Below are 22,760 nucleotides of genomic sequence, written 5' to 3'. Positions count from 1 at the left end.
CCTGGGAAAACACATGACACGTGCAACACATACATGTGCCTGTAGCACACAGGCATGCTTATAGTGAGCATCTTTAAATGGGGTATCACCATTGCAATGGTTTGCATTCAAGATAATATTAACTTTAAGATAGGGACGTTTCTAATGCTGTAGAATAAAGCTGTTCCCCTTTGAGATACTATCAGTAGCAATCTGTAAATCTGATTTCATTAGGATACAGTGAAAGGAGATTAATGAATTAAATATGATACAACCCTCAATCCCCTCCTGACAAAACAAACTATGCGTAGGTTTTAAACAGGGCTTTTAAGTTTACATTCCAAGATTCAAGATGGTTTATTGTCAAAGGCACAGCAATTACACCAGCAGTCACTGGCAATGAAGTTCTTGAGTCTCAGGCTCCTTCAACAATGCAATATAAATATTAAAATAAAAAATTTCAAATGTTAATTTTCGTTAGTTCAAAAAGTATACAGGAGTATACAGGAACCTCTATAAATGAGAATTACCAGGGAAGTCATCGGTTAAACATCTAGTAGAGACATTAATGAAGAAATCATGAAGCTCCAGCTTTAAATGTGAACACACACACACACACACACACACACACACACACACACACACACACACACACACACACACACACACACACACACACACACACACACACACACAAGCACACACAAGCATGTACTCTCCACCGAACAACGCCTACTCTGGTGGTTTGACGTCGGAATAAGGAGGAATCACAGCTTTGAGTGCTCAAATCCAAAGCAAACAGCACAGACAGACAGAACCAATCAATCACATCTCGCTCTGAGCACCCGGGAGATGGCATTCGTACAAACTTTTATTCTTACTTAAAATGTTTATATTTCTGTCCTTCCTTCGCCAACCTATTCATTTATTTTGTTGGTTTAGCCTTTGCTTGAAAGCCAAATATAGCCAGAGGGGTGCTAAGATGAACAAAAATGTAAAAGAATCTAGCTATAGGCTCACTTGACCTTTACTATAATATACACACACACACACACACACACACACACACACACACACACACACACACACACACACACACACACACACACACACAGTTATACCATATACATAAACATGGAGTTAACAAGGGACTAAAAACAGAAGCCCCATTTTGACAGATGAAAACCAGTAACTTGTCTACCACCGAAAAATTAAACTGCAAAGTCAACTGCAAATGAGTCCATGAAGCATATAATAAAACATCCTAGGATATATTCCAAAGCATCGTGCAACAGACGCAGTCTCACCAATTTTCTTTTGTTGAGGGGATTTTTAAAGAAGACCAAGAAAGATACCAAATCAAGCATAATGTTGATTAATAGATCCATTATTGAGCTACAAACCAAAACTGTCAACTCCTGATATTATGATCCCAGGCCTGCTGTTGGGAACAGACAGTGAATCAATTAGGATTACATCAGGAATCAATCTGTAAATTAATTAGAAGTCTATCCAATTTCCTGCAGACTGAGCAATTCACAAATTCAAACTTTTTATGGACCAAAGGCATGAAGAGGTAGACTTTTTCAGCAGAAAGTCAGCCAGAGAGCCACACTCAACGAAGGTCACTCCAATTATCTATGACCAAGCCCAGCATCATAAACCAATTTTGAATAGACTAATGTCTGTGCCCATATCAATCTGAATGAGGTTGGGAGGCGGTGACTATGCGGCTATCACACCAAAGATGGCCGTTCCAATGTCAATGGGACAGGAGAGGACAAGCCCTTCATTAGGCCGGGATTGGTGAATCTACGTCAAGGATACACGTGGAGATGAGGGGTATGCTAACCAGCATTCCAAACCTAATCAGTCAGCCAGTTATCATGGCAGAGCAGGGTCGGAGCGGCACTCTGATGATTTCTGGAACACAGCATTAGAATGCATTAGGCTTCTGTTCGACTGACCGGGGGAAAGTGATGAGGGAGCCAACTCTCCCCGTTTGCTTTTCCTAATTCCTGCTGGATGGACGGCTGGATGGACGGACGGCTGGTGGGCTCCCTCCCTCTCTCTCTCCCCCCCCCCCCCCCCCCCCCCCCCCCCCCCCCCCCCCCCGTCAGGTTTATTTTGAATACAGCACATTGATATAAGGGAGGGAGTAGGAGTTATCTCTGATTGCTTCCAGGATGCGCAAGGTCGTCATGGTCATCATAGTCACTGGCGTCGCTTCAACTTGTGAATATCAGTGAGATGTATGTGCTCACATTAGCTTGGCTCGTCATTGCTCCAGGGACCCTCCACATCCATTTTCCCTACCCCGTTTTAAATATGTGAATTTTAAGTCAAGGCTACAATTTTTCCAGCAATTTGCATGATGCAATCATCCGGAAAGATTTGGTACTTATTTGCTACTTGGGAATGGTGTGAAACCTACTACAGGGTTTTCTTTTAAGATATGAGGTTCAGTGGTGATCATTTCAATTTAGCCTGTAGCTTAAGCAAACAAAACAATAATGCAATGCAAATGGTGAATTCTGTTAGATAAATCTCAGTTCTAACCAACCGGGGCAAATCCTTGCGGTAGGAACGAATACAGGCACTGTAATGATACAATTGCGTAATTAGGCAAAGATGGAAGTAAAAGAAAACATAGGGTCCAGTACTTAAACCTGTTTTGTTTTCTATCATATGATGCTCTCTTAATGCCTGATCAACCACAGTATTATGTTTGATTTTATTAAATGAAGACATTCCAACGTACATGAGACATCTGGGTTTCCAGAAACACAATTTGCTCCATAAATTATCTTTGTTCCATCACAGAATTTACCTTTCACTCTATTTTTTAGATAGCGCTCAGGATTTCTTTAAAAGCATAATTTCTGTCCTTGCTCATCGGTTTACCCTGAGGCAAGATGTCTGGACTCAGGGTAACCATACCTGGAGCTAAGAGGCCGGTTGTCGTTGGCAACACGTAGCAGTGCTACCATAATGGAACCCCCAGCTGGGTTCCTTCCTCCCGGCTCTCTTCGTGGGCTGGCGCAGCCTTCTGCAGCCTTCTGAGGTAGACCACAACACTGTGTCCAGCTGATACAGATTTGCCATATGAAAACGTCCTGCCTTCTCCTTAATGGAGTTCTGAAAGCACCTGATCAATCCTCGTAATAAAAATCCTCGAAAATAAAAACAATTGTTTCTATTTTCTCTTTTTCCTCACCATTGGCACCAGCGCCATTGGTATTATAATTTCAACCTTGTGCATTAGGAAGAATGTGTGTTCACAGGAAAACGGTAATTATATCAGGCATTTTTGGATCACGTATAGGCTTGTACCATGCGGACATAATCCTACAGATCTTGTCATCAATCCTTTATTCGACCAGGTAGAAATTCATTGAGATTAAAATCTCTTTTACGAGAACGACCTGCCAAGACGGCAGGACCATGATAAAATAAACACAATCAACAGTCACATACATTTTCACAAACCACACTCAGCACCAGTCAATGTACAGTACAAGATTAGGGACACAACTATGTAAGAAAAAAAAAAAATTATAAAAAGAAAAACACATATACATCTATCTATATATATACACATCTATCTATATATAGACACATCTATCTATATATATACACATCTATCTATATATAGACACATCTATATATATATATATATATATATATATATATATATATATATATATATATATATATATATATATATATACACATATATATATATTTACAAGCAGTTGCATTTACCAAGAGTATTATCTTCCCTGTCCTTTAGCATCGCTTTGAATTATCCTAAGGTCACCAGCTGTGACAGCTTCAGGTCCTTTTGGACAGTGCTCCAGGCAGAGGGCGCAGCATATTTAAAGGCCTTTTTCCCTAACTCAGTTCTAGCCCAGGGTAACAACATCTGTAACACACCTCTAGAGCGCAAACCATAATTACCTTTGTTTGCAGACCTGTATACACATAAATAGGAGGGGACCAGTCCAATGAGACACTAATAAATAAAAAACAAACAGTGTGAGAGTTGTGGCATCATGGGATTTGTGATTAGGGACTAATACATGTAAGCAATTTAAACTGTTCTGCAGAAGCATGTATGTGTTTGAATGACAGATACAGGTACTATTTTGTTAGAAATTAAGATTGAGTGTAAAAGGCACCTATGTTTCCCTTATTACTAGTTATTAATGCAAACATAAGAAGGTTTTGCTAGTTTTGTTTTTGTATCTGTAACCTTGGAGATAGGGAAGCAACACGCTGTGTAAGACACAGCAACATATTAGCTGCAGGGAGGAAGGTAAAAAGTGAATTTATATTGATCTGTCATGACCTCTGGAATAGAACAGAAGACAGCTAGAAGTGAGTTTATTAGATTACTAGCGATCTTTGGTGACAACCTGCTCTCGCACCCAGTCACAGGAAGATAGAAAAAAAAGACACTGAAGGTGATGTAGCAAGATGTTCAGCTCAACATTGCCCCCTAACGGGGAAAAGTAATAGAAAGAGAACAGATAATATCTTTGCAGAATCATTTCCTGTAGCTGACTGTTAACCTCGGTTTGAGTAAGAGTTTGTTGGGCGTTGGGGTTCATTGAAAACATTAAATTATTAAGCATCATAACCTTGAACTATATGCATAACCTAATAACATTCCAAGTATAGCCTGAAATATATCCTACATTGTAAACACATTTACAATTTGTATTGATCTGCGGAAAGTGGGGATGTGGGGGGGGGGGGGTGTTTGTGGGGGGGGGGGGGGAATAATACTTCTCATAATTCTGACTGAATTAATCAATTGTAACAACGGTTTTACTATTAAAAACGACTAAACAATAATACAGATAGTTCTGTGGTGCATAACACGACATTGCAGAGTACACAAAAAGCTAAAATATTCTTCAAACACAACAGCCTGCAAAATGATTTCAGAAATTAGGATAGTAATTCAAATCTGGTCGAATTGTTAACTGAAATGTTTGAAATGGATTCAAAAGGAGAAACGACTAGTGTTTCTGAATCAACAGTCACTCATTCTAACCAAGAGCAGCGCTGTTATGTTCAGCACCATTGAGAAAACCCTTTTGCTCGTCCATTGGCTGGACGTTTTTGTGACGCATTTTTCTACCCAATCAGATCAATGTTGTTATCCCGGCTTATGTCGCGGGAACTGTAACTATACACACATTTTACAATAAAGCGCTATTGAGCCTTCTTTTCTAATGAATTGGGGAGTTTTGTTTTCGTGCAACATAACCCGAATTACATCCAACTACTGAATGATAATCGTCTGGTCGATCCTGGTCGACTAGTGACTGTGACTGGCGAGGTAGCTAGGTGAGTTAACGTTACCCACTGAGTCTGCTAGGTGATCGACCAACATGAGGAACGCTGTTGAGTTTAATGTCTGTTCAGTTAATGTCTGACTATTGTGTAGAACTGTTCTGCTGGAGGAGAAACAACCCTAGCTCTGATTAACTACTCTGCGATATCAGAAGTCTACATGTTTTGACCACTTCTTTAACCTATCTCCGATAACTTAATGTAACCTTGACTTCATTCACTAATGTTACATTTACCACCATGTGCTGATGTAAAGTTATTAGTTGATTGTTACATATACTGAATGTCTCCAAAGTAAACCTGGTCTCCCAATTATGGTGGGCTAGTATGTAGAATTCAATCACCCTTACCACTATAACGTTACTAACGTTACAACAAACCGATGTTGTCTACATCAGCTTTGTCCTTCAGGAAGCATACAGATGGCGTCTCATCGAATGACCAATGAGGAGCTTGACGAACAGTTTGAGCAGTTCTTGAAGGAGGTAAACACAACAGGCTAATAAACAGTTCAGACTTCAGATGAATGCTATAACAACTCTCCGCCAGAGAGTAGGTGTGCTGTTGCTTCCGTTATTATTATCTGGCAGAAACCAAACCAAACATCTGAAAGTATGGCATGGTACAATTGTTAAGTCCTTTATTTGGTAATGTTTTTATTTGATTTAATTAAACTGTTGATTTACATGCTACCATTGTCTGTCGATTATGGCACCCATTGGACAGACCTATAGTATGGCCCCCATAACCATCTCTGGAAGGGGGCGTTCCATCATCATTTGGTGACCATGGTAGTTTTACCTTGCTCGTTATGGTAGCTAGGGTTAGGGTGGTCGAATAAAATGACTCATGTGCATCCCTTTAAGACTGAATAAGGGCTTTACCAATATAATTTACTACACTATTTAGGCAGCCATCTTACACCAGTTGCCGTGAATCAGTCTTTTTCAGATGAGTCTGGAGATGTGGGTGGATCTGCTAAGAGGACCAGTGTTCTGGATAGCCTGGGGAAGACCAGTAGCCAGAGGCCAGCCAAGAAAGCTGCCATTAGCTCCCGGCCGTGGTGGCAAGATGAGGACTATGATGATAACGCTGGAGGAACTGGGAGAGGTAATCCTTAAAAAGTCCAGTTTTAAGTCGGTTGTACTCGCTACTGACTTTTCTTTCATCTGCCTTCCAGGAAATACATTTGGCAAGGGTAGATTTATAAAGGTCAAAAAGCCAGGGGCTGAAAACACTGAGGATGACGACAAGCCAGGCCTACCGCAACAGGGTATATGACTTTAGTTTAGAGAGTAGTTGGTACATAAACCTCCCAATAGAGAACCCTAAAAAATAAAACAAATAGTGTTGCGGTCTGCATCCCACCTGATAATATCATGCATTAGGAATCATTGGTCTTCAACAGAAATACCCTTATTTGTCAGTACCCCTGTCCTAGTGATCAAGTGTTTTCCAACTTATTTTCACCAGCTTTTCTTCTCCATTCCTTTTGCACGCACTTTCCCCTAAACTCCTCGGACAGCGGTCAGCCCAGAGCCCCCTTATAAGCCCATCCCCAAACCGCGCAACACCAAAGCTGTAATGCAGAAACCCAAGCAGGAGGCTCCTCAAAGGGAGTCCTGGCGTTCAGACGGAGACTCCAGATCTGGTAGTCAGGGGAGCGTCACACAAACAAGAAGCTCCCATAGCCCACCAGGAGATGCTTCTCCCAATAAGTTGAGCTCTTGCGATGAAACGCTACCGGACAGGGAAAGCGAATCCCAATGCAGCGATGAAGATGGTAACCTATAGCCTCACAAGCGTCCCCTTTTATTAGATTAGCCCAATAGAACCAGCACCCCCTTTTATTAGATTAGACTTGAATCAAGACCTTTCCTACTTTTTCCTCTAATAAGGACTTCTTTGTCACCATTTACGAACTACAGCTTTTATGAATATACATTTCACCAGCTTGTAATTTGTGTCCTGATTTATCCTCACAGTAGCAGTCACCTTCGTTCTTTGTTGGCTATGGCTAGGACGCAACACAAATGACTCATCTTTCACTATTCATGTTGTTAACCCCCAGCTGTCCCCAAATACAAATTTCACATCTCAGCCATTACTATGGTCTTCTGAAGTATGTCTCTTTTGTACTGGAGAACCAGGGTCATCCAGGAGATCATTCCAGAAGTCTTCCAGGAAATCCCAGCCAATCAGAGAGGAGGAGGAAGAAGAGTTTCTAGGTCAAATGGCCTTCAGCGACGAGGAGCGCCAACAAGGTGTGCCCAGCAGGGTTAGACAAGAGCCTGAGGGTGAGTGATGACTACATAAAGATTTTTTTTACAATTAGTTTTAAACAGAAAATATAGGTCAGTATTTCTACATAGCCTGTTATTCTTTGTTTTAAAGAACCAATAACCACTTCACCTAGATGCATTCAAAACTGATTTCCCAATTGTAGCAAATTTGAAAAAAAAAACATTAAACAATCCACTTCAAATACTTTTTATTCATATTCTTCAAATTAACGGCCTCAGCCATAATGCAATCTAGCAAGAATCCATGCAACACTGTATGGTACTCCTTCAGACTCCCCTAATTCGATAGCCTGGTAACAGATCAAATAATTAGGCATTTGGTTCCATGTTAGATATTTACCAATCCACTCCTTGACTCCTCGATCATTGTCTACCTTGTCTTTTCACATATCCGGCCTTATTTTATTGGCTTCATAATCCTTAAATTTATATCTTCAGATCGGTCACTCACGAGTAAGGACGCTATACAGCTGTCCCAATTACCCAAAACAAGTCTGTAAAGATGAAGTATTAATGAAACAAGTTTTCAAATACAAAGTACTCAAGTCCTCAAGGAATAAAACAGTTGCAGGGGAACTAGAGATGCCTTTAAAAGGAACACAGTGGAGCGACCCAGGGACAAGGCTGGTTTGGGTTTAAGATTAAAGATGTTAATTTTATTATTGGTGTTTGGTCAAGTTAAGGCATTAAAGATTGTTTAGGTATTAGGAAAGAGTTTAGGTATGTTTAGTTAGATGGTTAAGTTTAGGTACCAGGCAAGGTTTAGGCCTTTTAGATGGTCAAGTTTAGGTACTAGGTTAAGGTAAGAGTTTAGGCATTTGAGATCTTTAGTTAGATGGTCAAGTTTGGGTATTAGGTTATGTTGAGGTAAGAGAGTTTAGGCATTTGAGATCTTTAGTTAGATGGTTAAGTTTGGGTATTAGGTTAAGTTGAGTTAAGAGTTTAGGCATTTGAGATCTTTAGTTAGATGGTTAAGTTTGGGCATTAGGTTGGCTTTGTTTTGTTGGACAAGTTACTTTAGGCATTTTATACGATTCAATTTAGGACATTAGAAAGAGATTGTTAAGCTCAGGTTTGCTCCAGCTTTGTCTCTTTAGTCGCTCCCTTAGAGCGTTCCGAGGTAACTAGGTTAGAAATACAATAGTTGGGGACACAGAAATACAATTTATAAATCATTCATCTAAACATGGAGGAGGCAGAGTTGTTGAGCTCCGAGTGGTTATGTCTGGCATAGATTGGATTGTAGGTGTAGCCAGGGATCCTCAGGCTGGATGGGGAGTAGGCCACTGTTGTAGATCAACTGTTCGGTCATCGTACTCTGAAATAAATTGAAGGGGGAAGGTAAAGTCAGTCTCACATTGTGCTGGCCGATTTAGAAGACATTTTGATCACCAAACGTGAAGGCCAATCAAAGACTCCTAAATGCAGCAACAGCACCATCTGGCGTCAAACATAGGTCATTATATTCAGTAATTTAGGTTGGATTTTATATCGATTTACAATAGAGAAAAGGCTTCAAGTCATTACGGCAACAACATCAAGTCAGTGCTGGATTACCATGTGTCATTAATAAATTGATATGTATAATTGATGCCAGTCAGTTGAGCTATTCCGAGAGAGTCTTCAACCTTTTTATGAAAATTGGGAGGGATTATGTTATTGCCATTTGGTCCATTTAAGAATGAAGTATCCATTTATCAAAGTTTTCACCTGGGTCTCTGCACCATGGCAACTGCACAGCCACCTGCTCTTCCATTGTCACCTGAAAAAAAACAGTACCTAGTTGATCCCAAGTGGAAATTACTCATAGCAAGAAGGGCAAAAAATATAAACCAAGGGTAGATCGAAAAAATTATACAAAGGATGGAAGCAAGCATTGGGTAACCGGGAAGGGCGATTACTCATTTTTACAATTTTTAAGCATTAGCCCATATCAGCTTGACTAAGCACACAATGAGAGCATATTTTGAGATGGTATTGATTGAATAATTGTATACATTGTCCCAACCAAGTGTAAATGTATCAAACAGTGCCATTGTCCAGATGCACTGAAAGATTCCCGAAATGTTAGTGTTGGGTTTGACATGCTGCAACATGACATTGGGGATACGGTACCGCTACTGGAAGTTGATCAACCTAGCATCTTAACAGGTAATCCGTTTCAAATCTAAATCCGCTGTACATTTATGTACCTTCTCTGGAATAAATAAGGAGGGGGGGGCGGGGTAGTAGTCACCTGAGCAGCGCTCTTCAGCACTTTTGACTTTTATTCTGGTGGACCAAAAACCCATCTAAAATTTTCCGATTTCAAATCAGATTTACTTTATTGAACATTTTAATCGGTCTGAAGAATTCACCTTTCCTGGACGAGGAGCTAGTTGGTCTTGACTCTTGACACCTCCTGTTGACCGCCACCGCAAGGACCCCCATTTGAGCGCCACCGCAAGGCCCCCAACTACGTCGCCTTTCCCTTCGGAAACACACGTTATCCATTTGCACACTGGACATTTGTTTCCTCCTCATTAATGCAGTCCGCCAAACGCGTCATTTGACGTGTTTGTCATTTCGGGAGAAGGCAAAGGGGAGACTAGTTTAAACTGATATTTATTTATATATTTATTTATATTACAATAGCGATTTTATAATAATAGAACGCCGGTTCTAAATGGGCGAAGTACCCTGTAATTATAAAAGTAGGACATCCATCCATCACCCCCTATTTATACCCAAGTGGCAGATTGAGGGTCTTCCTTAACACAATCTGGTCACTCACATTCGTCATTTGTCTAGGGTTCTCGAGGGTCTTTCGTGTGTTGAGGTTGCCGATATAAAGACGATAAAACACGATAAAGCGCGGAAGATTAACGAATATAGCCGATATGCCCAGGGAAATTCCCGAACGATTTGCGATGTCTTACGTTATACTCCCGTTCTATTCCCGATTATAGCCGATTAGCCCATAGCAACACCTGGTAACCGATTCTACCCCGATAGACCCAAAATGATGTTCCCGGGAAGAGTAACGGTGTTTCCCGATGCAACCACGCTATTTGCCGATGTTATAACGATAGCTGCTGATTTAGCCATCGGGCACCATCGGGGCCCACTATCGGATAGGTGTAAACAGGGCATTACAACCGTTTTGTTTTTTTTTGTTTTTTTAATGTTATTGCGCTTATCCCAGGCCATGTTAATTTGTTATACTGTAGACTCTAACGGTGAGACCATACTGCTCAGCACGCACGTGTTAGTCACTGCTCACGAGCGCAGCACATTGGGAGTTAGTTATTTATTTTACATTACTCATTTTTGACTGTAAATGTATTCTAAAACACTCAAAGGTTCTGCATTCGATTCACATATTCGTTAAAGGTGTTTAAAGTATATTTAAGGTATCAAAAACTATGTTTTATATGTTTTTTTTTTGTTTTGTTTTTTTATAATCGGCCGATTAAAAATCGTAATCGTAATTTTTCCCTGAAAATAATCGGCATCGGCACTCAAAAATCAATATCGGTCGGGCCCTAATTTTAAATGCACTTTTACAGCATATACTGTGCCGTTTTGATTGAATTAATAATAGTCATTATTACCAACCCCAAAAGCCAGCCACATGTTATATACATCCTGCCTAGTCCTAGTGGCTGAGAATGCTTTCTTAACAGCCAGGCAGAATGAACACATCTGTATGGATTACTTTAGAGATGTATGATGAGTTGCTGATCATGTCATTCTAAACAATCCAAGCAAGCCATCAATATGTGTATTCTATTGTCTTACCATTCCGCATCTGTAGAGCTGCACCAGTCCTGGGGCCTCATGTACAAAGACTTGCGTGGATTTCTGAGTAAAACTTTGCGGACGCCAAAATTTGGAAAGCTGCTGCGCACAAATAAATCCGGATGTATCAATCCTTGCGTAAGCACGATTTCACGCAGATTCTCTTTGTACATCCCAATTAACGTGAAATTGTGCGCACGTGCACGAGCCCGACTCTCCGCCCAGTCTCCTCCCTCATTTAATATGCTAATTAGTATAAACAGGCCTGCAGTAGTGCGCTTGTTAGGAGAAAGGAGATAATGGATAAAGCAAGAAAGAAGAACTTTAGCGAATGCGAGGTGGAAGTGCTGATTTCGGAGGTAGAGGCCAGAAATAAAATCTTGTTTGGCTCTCTTTCCTCCGGAATCAGCACTAAAACAAAAAAACTGGCGTGGGAATCGGTAGCAAAATCTGTTAATGAGGTTGGGGCGGAAAGCCGAACTGTGGCGGATATAAAAAAAAAGTGGTCGGACATAAAAGTTGATGTCAAAAAAAAAGGTCTCTGCCCACCTGAGAAGCGTGGGTCAGACGGGCAGCGGAGCCGGAGTCGGGGAGCTCGCCCTATTCGAGCAGAGGGTGGCCGCAGTGCTGGGGGATCGGCTCCTTTTTGGCGTGGTCCCGCCAGCCGAAGGGGATTCCGACTTGGCCCAGGATCCCACGGAAGGTACAATTGTTTTCATATATTTGAAGAACTTTTATACCTGCTAGTATAGGCCCTGGCCTGCATTTCCGTATACATGATTAATGTTTAGCCAGCAATAAAACGCGTTCTCCTCAATGTGATTGTAATTTATATACATTCTTTAATCACAGACAGCCAAGGACCAAGTGGCGCACAGCTGATGGTGCCAGAGGAAGACCCCCAGCCAGGCGTGTCCGGCGTCTCCGTCTCCACTGCCCATTGCCCCCCTTCTGCTGCCAGTGGGAAAGGCCGGGTTTTAACTTGCGCTGTGCTGGACTCGCAGGAGGAGATCGTTAAGGGAATTCAGGAGATGAATTCGAACCTCAAAGAAATAACGGAGGCCTTACAAGCAATTAGTCTCACATTCAAAGAACTAGTTAAAAAATGAATGTTGTCTCCGTTTACCTTTTTTATATTCTGCCTATTAACTGCTGCCGGATTCGAATGGCCTCTACATTGGGCTGCGCATTGTTTGGTCCGGGGTCTGGGTCTTCTGGGAGGTCCATTACCTCGCGTAATGGCACGCCGTGCCTGTGCGCAACATTGTGCAGAACCCCACATGCCTGCACAATGCGGCACACCTTTTCAGGGTGATAGAGCAGCATTCCCCCGCTCCGGTCAAGGCAGCGCCACCGGCTCTTCAGCTGCCCTAACGCTCTTTCCACGACTGTCCGAGTGCGTGCATGGATATCATTATATCTCTGCTCTCGGACAGTCTGTGGGTTGGCGAGGGGGGTTAACAGCCATGGCCGTAAGGCGTAACCGCTGTCTCCTTAGGAGTAATAGGTACAATTACAGCATAGGCTACCCAACATGTCTAGATTTCAGTAAATTCACTTTAAAGTGTTTTAAATTGCTTACCAATTAGCCACCCATCACACACTCTTCCAGCCTCCAACCTATTCCCAACCGAGCTGTTTCTCAGGACGAATGAATCATGGGTTGACCCAGGCCACCTTGCCACGATATTCGTAAGGCGCATTTGGGCATCACAGATTATTTGCACGTTTAAGGAATGGAAGTGTTTCCTATTAACGTACTCATATTCCCCTTCAGATGGCGCCTTTATTGCAATGTGTGTGCAGTCGATCGCTCCGATTACATTGGGAAAACCGGCTATCGCTGCAAATTGCGCTTTGATGTTTGCTTGGTTTACTGCATCATATGGAAACCGTATATACCTGGCTGAGATGCGGATGATCCCGTTTAAAACAGGCGGAATGGCGCGGCTCAGAGCTCCCTGACTCATTCCTGACCGGTCAGCCAATTCCCTCTGGAATGATCCTGTTGCTAGAAAACCAAGCGTAGTCAGGACTTGTATTGGAACTGGCAATGCGTGACTCCTCGCCGTCTGCCTCTCCAAACCCGGGCTCAACTCAGTACATAGTTCCAAGAGGATAGCTCTTGGAAATCTGAATCGGCTGATAAGCCAGTCATCATCATGAGCCAAAAAATCGTAATAATCACGGAACACTCGTTCATTTCGAATGTGACCATTCGCAATATCTTCTAATAAGGCCAACACTGCCATTGTCAACCTATCGATTATTGCCACATTTTGCACCTGCTTTTATATTCTCATTTAATTTGATGCATGTTGACGATAGGTTGTTCCCATACACCCAAGGTGTCAATAATATACACATAATTCGAAATTGGCCGACTGGTTTATTGATGGATTGATTTTAAGTAACATTCTTGCGCTTAATCCACTCAGCATCATATAATAATATTGCAGTCAAGAATTTCACAACAAATGAGTGAAGAGAGATCATATGTCATGCGTGGTCCGGAAAATATGTAACGTTTAATAAACAAGCCATCACTGAAAATAATATTGCTGGGGGTTCCTTTTAATTTCCTTTTCATTCCAATATTGACAATTTAGTTTTATGGGTCTGTTTAAGTTTAGCCTAACAACAGTGTCACATTATGCGTCTCGACAACAATAACGCATTATTGAAGTGCATTTAAGATCACGCATCCCGATGTTCAAATCCACTTTGAACTCGCCTCATATTGCAATATTACTTCTTGACTCGTGATCGCGTAGGCCTCATGTTGTTGCGCTGATTTGCCTCTATGTGCCGCCAACTGACAATGCAGCAGAAATGTGCGTAAGCCAGGCATTTAGTTTGCGTGGAGAACCGCACTTTCTCACGTCAAGTCAGTCTTCGTACATCCGAACGTTTGCGTGAGAAGTTGCTTACGCAGCTTTTTTGTGCGTAAGCAAGCTTTGTACATGAGGCCCCTGGTCTTCCCTCCGCCTACAACTTCCAGCGCCAGTCCTGAATTTGACAAACACTGTAGAACGCTGATCTTGAAATTCAATGTTCAGGGGCCAACCCTGCCCCTGAACAAATATTCCAAGACATTCTTACATTGTCAACTGTTAAAAATACTTTGGAATGCTTAAATTCCTTGGAAATAAGTAATATGAAAGACAGCATGAGGCACATCTAGCAAGATTGTTCTGGTACAGTGAGAACCTGATGTTTTTCAATGTTTTTTTAGAGCAAACCATTAAACTCAAGTAAATTGCCATAGAAAGTCATAAACCTTACTTGCCTCCATTGCTGATGTTCATACATACCTTTGCATGGACTTTGTGAAATTTGACAATATATTGAAATGTAAAATTTGTCAAAGATTTAAATTTGCAGGACTACGAATCAGAATTTGCCAATGAAGTCGTTAGGGTTGCCAACCTCAGTTATTTTATTGTTCGTTCTCCACCCGGGACACATCATCATTGCTAAATCAAGTCTATTATCTTGCTGATATGTTAAACATCCAATAATCAACTACAACCCCGTTCCGCTGCGTTTGGTTCAAGTTGTAATGTTGTGTTGATTGATGACCAACTTCCACGATCGTTTGAGAATGAGAACAAGGGAGGAGCTGAGTCCGACTGACTCAGCTGAGAACCGTGCATTCCATGATTCGATTCACCGCTACCGGAAACTCTACTCAACGAACCAACGATTCTGAACGACTCTTCTTGGGTAACTGACCGAGGCAAACTGAATCAAGGAAAATAATCATTGAATCCATACATGCACCACTTACAGACATAGTTCAACAATGCTCCCCAATTGGACAACTTTAATAGTCAGAGTACACATGGCGGTGAGAAAAATCGATTCATTGGCCGAAGCATGTCATACCCCGGTACGATAGGTGGCTTTGTACCAATTTCAATTTTTTTTTTATAATAAATCAGTTTTCTAGTCTTCCTCCCATCCATGAACTGTAAAAGTGCATGTCTTTTAACTGGTACAGCATGAAGCATGTTTCCTCGTCAAATCTCCAGCATGCGCAGAACGCATAATCCGATTGAATGTATATATGCACGATTAATGAAACCATCAATCAAATAATCTACTATTTCTTAATTCTACCATGTGAAACCCGATCAGGTCCGATTTTAGTTGCGTTTACATGGATTGAACCAAAAAGGACACCGCCAGAGGCAAATAGTACAGGAACCGCACTGCACATATTTCAGATCATATTGCACAGAATAAAAACCACATTGTAAAGAATTAAAATCGTAGTGCATAGAATTGAAAATAAAAAAATCGTATTGCATAGAATAAAACTACATTAAAGTAATCAATCAGCAGTACAACTTGACAGCTTGAGTCAGTTTGCAAATGTATGGAAAGTTGTAAAAAGGAAAGATACAAAAAAGGGTGAATGTTGAGTAGTGTTTATGTGCAAATCATCATCTAATCCATCTCTTAAATTCAAGCCTACCAAGCCAAAAACCAACAATTGAAACCAAACCATAACTTGCCCGCAGTCCTTCGTCTAGTCAGTGTAGTCAGTCTGACAGCTTTTCAAACACAAAAGGGTCCAGTGGGGTTGCGGGTGGAACGAAAACAAAGCACTTCCCATTGTGGAAGTTTGAGGTCACAACTTCACACACTCGCCCTAATTTCGGTTTGCCAGACATCCGTTCTGGGTTTTTCGTTCGCCTTTCAAGTTCATTCTGGATTCCTGAGGGAGGTGAAGAAGCATCTGCAGAAGGTGCTGTGCCACCAAATTGTAAAATGCAGAATTGCACCGATGTCCTTTCCACTAGGGATGTTCTGCAGTCCATTGGTGCTGTGAAACAAAAAAGCAATAGGCCTATCTCACGAAAATCGGAAATGACGTCACACCGGGTAAACATTCTTCCGGCGTAGTCATTTTTGTATTGCCGTCAATGCAAAAATGGATCGTTTCTTCGCCACTTCCCTGGTGGGTATTCCCAAATTGCGATTCGAAGATGTGCAGAAGATTGTGGAGACACACTCAGCAACACCACAGCCCAGGCTGACAAAGGGGTACAAGTTTTTTGTGGAGGAGTTTGTACACAATTATCAAGGTAAGTTGTCTAAGGTGTTTTGTTGTTGTCAGTAGGCTACTCAATGGCCGCCTTGCTCATTCATGTTTTGTGATGACAAGCAAACCATTTACGATCCATATAAATCGTCAGAAATATTGTCTGTGTGTGAAATGTGTGTAAAATGATCATATTTGTTACGTGTAGACTATAATATTATGAATATAATTAGCCATGGTGGCTATGAAGTCTCCGTGTGTAGCGTTAGCATTTTAGCATTAGTTTAGCCAAGGATAGGTTCAGCTAGTTATTTGCTGACCAGTTTTCTTCCGATCAGCGACATATTATTAACATTATGTACATGCTAAGTGTCAAATATAGTTGATGGAAAGGTGGTAGTGAGAGGTAGATGCAACCGCTCGATGAGGAGCCCCACATACTACAGGTTTCTGCTGAGTTAGGGCCCGTTGGCCCAAGTCTGTTAGTTTTGATAGTCTGTCTGGACTAACAACTGCAGTTGCAGTTTTCCTCTTCTTCTGAAGTTCAGATCATTTTCATTGTTCTTTCTTACAAACAGTAGCGTGCTTAAGACTTGGCCCACCTAGCTTGCTGCAATGTTGTGGCTGTACAGAGTAGACCTATGTATTTTTCTTCCTCTTCATTAAGGCACAAGCCGTAAATAAAGGAAATGTGTTGAGTGCATTAAAAGGACAAACATCTGGGCTAGTTCATGTTATGACATTGCTAAAACAACAGATGTAATGGTGGCCCAAGAGTTTTGCACGGAACTGTACATGGCTTTTCTGCGGTTGCAGGCTCCTTGCCAGTTTCCAATGGCCTTATATCAAGGTCCTACCTACTAAGTTCAGTAACTCAATTCTTATGGTGTTCACAGATCACCCTGGAGGCTGTTGGACAACTGGGTCTCTCAGAGCTGTAGCTGTGCTGCGGGCAAAGGCTTCTGTAGCCATATAACCGCTCTGCTGTTCCAGACAGCGCATTATGTGCAGCTGGGCCTTGATGTGGTTCCACCTTCCCTGGCCTGTACCAGTCAACCACAGATGTGGCATCGACCTCGAACCCATGTGTGCTGTTGTGTCCTCTGTTCAAATCATACACTTCAGTATTTGTCTAGAGTATATGCATTTCCTGTATTGTTGTTCGCCTCAGGGAATCCATTCAGAGGCTGTGAGTGACCTGGTGGTGAAGAAACCCAAGTCGGTGGGGAAGACTGGAGTCAAGTCCACACTCTACAGAGCGTATGCTGGTAAGACATTTGTTTTGCAATTTGCACTCTGTTAAACTTGCTCATTATGAAAAGATGCATATTAGAATACATCTGTTATCACTACAATATAAAAAAAAGTCACATTTTTATTTGACGTTTCGCCCTTTAATGTCCCACATCCTAGAGGGAATATCCAGCTTGGAGTTGGTACCATCTCAGCTGTGCTGACCTGGAAGATGTCAGCAATGACCTGTTCTTTAAGGCCAGTTGCTACTCTACAACAGTTGATGAAAACTCATCAATGACTGGAATCTTCCTTGAAGGGCGTGGTGTTGGAATCGCCTCTTGTCCAATCCTCTGTGCTTTGCTCCAATGAAGAATATATTGTGTTGAGGGGCAAAACAGACTCCCAAAACACTTGAAACACTTCTTGAGATGGAAACCGAGTATAATATGTCATGGTCTGATCAGACACACAAAACCTGTTGAGGACAGTTTGTGGCCCCATGGACATTTCTTGCAGCCTTGCCTCCAGCTCAGCAATATACTCCAGGGCATCATCCAGTGCACCTACAAAAAAAGAAGACAAATAAGTCTTCATTACCATTCATTCGTATTCACCCTTTCTTTTTATTGTATTGTTATTCTGTATACTTAAGTTTATTTATATTTCTTATTATTAAATTTATTTGTACTGTTTTCTGTTTTTATTTTTTATGTATTAACTATAGGTTGAGTGTACATAGAGTAAAAACCAAAGTCATATTCCTCGTTTGTTCGCAAACCTGGCCAATAAAGCTGAATCTGAATTAATATGCAACCCCAGTTTAACAGTACGTCTGATGTTGATTGAATGTTTTAACGTTAACCATGCCATGTTTGGCAAAATTATACAATAGCCCAACAAGTGTTGAACACAAATAACAGACATAACAGCTAGTTAGCACACATCTACTTACCGGCAGGGGGGCGTGTCGCGTAGTCATGTTCCCCGGTACCTCTCCGGTCCGTTCGTGTTTTGTCCTCTCCTTCAGCTTTTCGAGCTGACACCCGTTTATACACGGGTGTTTTTTTCGGGGCTGTGGTGTAGCTGTTCCAGTCAAAACGACTAGGATCAGCTCCAGTATTCAGCGTAGCACTCCCGTCGTCATAATCAGCCGCTGAAAAAATGCCGACTACAGACCAGTGTATTCCCCTTCTGAATTACGAAATTAACTCCTTCATTCCGTCTGATCGCCACTGCTGTATTGGGTATTATTTGGGAAGTCGTGGACATGTAAATACGGTTGTTTTTGTTTTGAATTGGCGCATAGAGGTACACAACAGAAGCTTTTGTTTTTTGACCGCGCCATTGTCAAATATCATGGACTACGCGACCGGAAGTCACTTTACCCGGTGAAGGCAAAATCGAACGCCGAACCAGGAAGTTGTGAGATAGGCCTATTGGCGAAAATAGTTGCATTCGCCAATTGGTCTACTTACCATTTAACTTGTTTGCTTTCAACAATTCCAATTTTGCCCAAACGTTGAACATTCCCAATAGTTGCAGGTTTTCTTCCATTTTGCGTCCAGTTTCCAGAGCATACCCTTCCAAGTGTTCAGACAGGTCGTCGGTGTTGGAGCGCTCCCCAGCGTTAGTAAAGTCAGTCGTTTAGTCGTCCCCCGTTAGGCCTCATACAAACACGTGCAACACTGCACTCAAAAACAATCTACAACACTGCACTAACCTAACAATGAGCAAAACCAAGCAGACTAGCGGTAAAATCCAGGTTAAGTTTTGCGGAAAGAATAGTGACGTGTGCGGTGGACAAATTCACGAGTACTGAAGCCAGCAGCCAACGCAACCAAACATCAACCGGCTCATTAAATAACACACGATGGGTGACTCACTGCGGGGTTCCTCGTTGAAGCTCCCCCGTTGGTGGCCACCTTGTCCGGATTGTTCAGTGAAAAGCGAAAAAAAAAAAAAGCAACCGCAGGACCTTTTTAATTCGCGTTTGGGAGTACCCCAAAATAATGCATTGCCGCACGTGCGGGGCGACACAGGTCAGAGGTGAACTAATTTAAGAGCCAATGAGAACGAGAACGTGATTGGCTGTGACTAGCAAGAAGCTCGGGGCGAGAAAGAGTTTCCCTCCGTATCTAACGCAGCATATGAAATACCTGTATAGAATAAAAGTGATCAAATATTAATGTACCTTTCCTATTTTGTGTTTGGGTCGCATACGAAGTAGGTATAATGTAGGCGTTTTGAAATGTGATTAGTGCCATTATTGATGTCTACTGTTTGGTCCTGTCGGGCTCTAATTTCCCTAACCTATGACACCTTTTCATAAAGAGATAAGCGCTCTCCGAAATTGATCGATCCAAACCTGGGATATATGTAATTTAAGAATTTAAATGTGAAATAACAATTTGAACATATTAACAGGGCTAATGCAATCAGATCTGATGTGATTGCATTCGCGCTAATGCAATCAGTCTAAATTGTAATGGTGTGTGTGTGTGTGTGTGTGTGTGTGTCTGCGTGTGCGTCTGCGTGTGTGCGTGTGTGTGTGTGTGTGTCGGTCCAGACTCAATGCTGGCATCGGGGCCTGACCTGACCCCAGGAGGGCCGGGCTTGGAGACCCTGGAGGAGGAGGAAGAGAAGGCCCGCTTCTTTGCACGGCTGGAGGCGGGGGCCTCGTCCACCCTGGACTACTCCCGCCTCAACAGAGACCTGGACTCCCCGAGATCCACCCCCGCCCAGAGCCTTAGGTACACACATTCACGCACGCACACACTCACACTTACACACAAAGAAATACACTCAAAAGGCACACTGTAACACACATACTTACACACCCATAGGCTGCCAAGACACACACATACACACACATTGCCGATCAAACAGACACTGCTGCCATTTTTTACTGTCTTTGTTGTGCATTCAAAGATGGGAGGGCTGTCCCTTTTTCCGGGGCCTCTAAAGTTAGCGTCGGTGTGCTCTTACTAGGAAACCAGAGGAGGCCGGGGAGGGATCTGAGGAGGATGAAAAGCCAGCCACTGAAGGGATCTCTCAAGGTAAAATAGAAAACAGGCCTGCACTGAATTTACATTCAAATCCCGGTTCTCCCCATGAACACGTTTGAACCTTGTGAACGGTGTCTTATGTCCTTCAGCGTGTGCAGACTCCCCCGACTACAGTGATAACTTTGAAGAAGACGAGAAAGAGAAGGAGCCTGTAGAGACGGTGCGTTAGGGAGCAGCTGTGGCTGGGAGGATATTCCGTGCCTTTGGACTGTACTTTGATGTGTCCTATATATCCCACGGATGTGGTGGCGTGATCAATTATTATTATTATTTTTATTTTTTCAGATGCCACCAATATCTTCCTTGGATGTCAAAGGTAAAGAAAGATTCCTTTGCGCTAGTTCTGTATGAATCGATGATTCTAAGTCTGATTAGCCTAACTAGAGACACTCCTATAACATTCTGGATGAGAGAATCTCATTAGGTTGGGTTTTACTTACCTTCAGGAAATGACTACCTCTCTCTTTCAGGATCTCTCTACGATTCTCTTGACTCTAACGACAGAAGGACCCCGTCCACGCAGCTACGAGGGAAGGACCCGGCCTTCTCGTCGGACAAAGGTAAATCCTGCTCCTGCTAACACACCACGAAGCAACCTTCACTCAAGTGGCTTCATAAAAGCATCAAAAGCAGCATTAAGTTCAATACTCTCTCTCTCTCTCTCTCTCTCTCTCTCTCTCTCTCTCTCTCTCTCTCTCTCTCTCTCTCTCTCTCTCTCTCTCTCTCTCTCTCTCTCTCTCTCTCTCTCTCTCTCAGGTCAGTCTTATGGACAGAGCTGTGGTAGTGAGATGGAGGCTCTCCAAGAGGCCTACAGACAGATAAGCGATGCTCCGGGCGTCCCGGAGGATAGGGTAGACGGCCGGCGCAGCAGACCCTCTACCTCTGCCTCCCCCCTGGAACAGTCCCGGGGAGACCTCCTCCCAGCCTCTACCAACGGGTCGGGTGAGAGGGGATCGAAAGTAAAACCACCCAAGGGGCCTTGAATGATTGTTATTTTGTATGTCGTGCTATATTTCAAGTTAGCCGTGTAAGAGTAGCGGCATGATTTCTCTAGCACTGCGGTGCACTAAATTGGCTCGGACTTGTTTTCATGCAATGCTTAAAGTTTAAACATCTGTGGACCCCCTGAATGACAGGAAAGGGTAAGATACAAGGGTTTGCATACACATACGTGCATGTCACTTTGAAAGAATCTGGTAGGCCTACAAGGAATCAGGGAAGAGATCCTGTGAGTCGCCTATTTCAAAAAAATAAACCAAGGACTCACCTAGATGCTGATCGTGGTGGTCGTTTGCATTTCAGAGCTGCCCACCGCTGAAGAGCTGATGAGGCCGATCCGACCGGAGACAAGCGACTACATCCGAGGCTTCCCCCTCAAGCCCAGCAGGTGACAGTGAACACACAGCTGGCTCCAGATCTCCTCCGAATGCTATTTAGTTCAACATCTTGATTGTGTTCGGGTCTTCTAATCCGTCTAACCAGGAAAGGCTCTGAGGCGTGTATCATGTGAGAGCTGTTTGTTTTGGCTCATAAGTGTTGCTGTGGGCTGTTGTCGTTGTACACAGCCGCTCAGGGACGGGCCTGGACCTGAGGCCTGGCAGCGCTGAGCCGAGGCACGCGGGCGTGAAGTCGGGCCCTGTGGCAGAGCCGTGGCGAGAACGGGGGTCCTCCGGGTCCCTGTCCCCAGACACCCCTCTCCGCAGGCAGCCGCTGAGCATCAGAGAGGAGGTGGAGCGGCTGATGGAAGACCAGGACCGGGAACACCACAGCCAGAGTCCCATCCCATCCACACAGGCCAGCAGAGCTAAGCAGGTGAGAGTTCTCAGAGCGTGTTCAGGTGCCATGAACACGCTCATGAACAAACGAGATGTCTTGCACAACACGGCATAACTTGCATGCTAACATGCTAATACCTGGTGATTATTATGCATTGCCTAACTATACTGACAATCTTGTATCTTGACAATCAAGTATGTGCAAGCA

The 22,760-nt window shown here is 42.8% G+C and overlaps 2 protein-coding genes and 1 long non-coding RNA gene across 8 annotated transcripts in view; 1 reads left to right on the top strand and 2 right to left on the bottom strand.

The window, feature by feature from the left end:
- Positions 1-5,136: 5,136 nt before the first annotated feature.
- The window catches only part of cep162 (centrosomal protein 162), a 32,849-nt gene continuing 15,225 nt past the window's right edge, over positions 5,137-22,760 (top strand). For 4 of the 6 annotated variants that reach the window (XR_003978501.1, XR_003978500.1, XR_003978498.1 and 1 more), the window contains exons 1-14: positions 5,137-5,337; positions 5,742-5,828; positions 6,285-6,453; positions 6,524-6,616; positions 6,869-7,126; positions 7,494-7,640; positions 20,279-20,462; positions 20,701-20,768; positions 20,867-20,937; positions 21,063-21,093; positions 21,248-21,337; positions 21,534-21,719; positions 22,080-22,164; positions 22,343-22,589. Coding sequence is in view for 1 of the 6 variants with exons in the window: in XM_030370282.1 (XP_030226142.1) it covers positions 5,766-5,828; positions 6,285-6,453; positions 6,524-6,616; positions 6,869-7,126; positions 7,494-7,640; positions 20,279-20,462; positions 20,701-20,768; positions 20,867-20,937; positions 21,063-21,093; positions 21,248-21,337; positions 21,534-21,719; positions 22,080-22,164; positions 22,343-22,589 (1,692 nt within the window). In the remaining 5 variants the exon portion in view is untranslated. Of the gene's footprint in view, positions 5,338-5,741; positions 5,829-6,284; positions 6,454-6,523; positions 6,617-6,868; positions 7,127-7,487; positions 7,641-20,278; positions 20,463-20,700; positions 20,769-20,866; positions 20,938-21,062; positions 21,094-21,247; positions 21,338-21,533; positions 21,720-22,079; positions 22,165-22,342; positions 22,590-22,760 lie in introns of all 6 variants that reach the window. The other 2 variants (XR_003978503.1, XR_003978502.1) reach the window with 2 other exon arrangements.
- On the bottom strand, positions 7,831-11,459 carry LOC115553769 (uncharacterized). Its single transcript, XR_003978505.1, has 4 exons — positions 11,427-11,459; positions 10,004-10,116; positions 9,357-9,408; positions 7,831-8,964 (listed from the first exon to the last, which is right to left on the bottom strand). It is a non-coding gene; the product is annotated as an uncharacterized LOC115553769 (long non-coding RNA).
- LOC115553768 (putative nuclease HARBI1) lies at positions 12,254-13,832 on the bottom strand. Its single transcript, XM_030370288.1, has 3 exons — positions 13,009-13,832; positions 12,553-12,919; positions 12,254-12,380 (listed from the first exon to the last, which is right to left on the bottom strand). The coding sequence occupies exons 1-2, from the start codon at positions 13,676-13,678 to the stop codon at positions 12,558-12,560; spliced, it is 1,032 nt and encodes a 343-aa protein (XP_030226148.1). The 5' UTR covers positions 13,679-13,832; the 3' UTR covers positions 12,254-12,380; positions 12,553-12,557.

Source organism: Gadus morhua, chromosome 11 (assembly GCF_902167405.1).
Source record: "Gadus morhua chromosome 11, gadMor3.0, whole genome shotgun sequence".
In the NCBI taxonomy this organism is placed as follows: domain Eukaryota; kingdom Metazoa; phylum Chordata; class Actinopteri; order Gadiformes; family Gadidae; genus Gadus; species Gadus morhua.
Note: the sequence above shows the minus strand (reverse complement) of the source record. Positions and strands in the feature narration are given on the sequence as shown.

Bases quoted from the DNA above. Each gene is read 5' to 3' on its own strand.
- LOC115553768 (XM_030370288.1), bottom strand. From the start codon at position 13,678: ATGGCAGTGTTGGCCTTATTAGAAGATATTGCGAATGGTCACATTCGA. The intron at 12,920-13,008 runs GTAAGCAATTTA...ATTACTCCTAAG, and splicing joins GTGTGATGGGTGGCTAATTG to GAGACAGCGGTTACGCCTTA.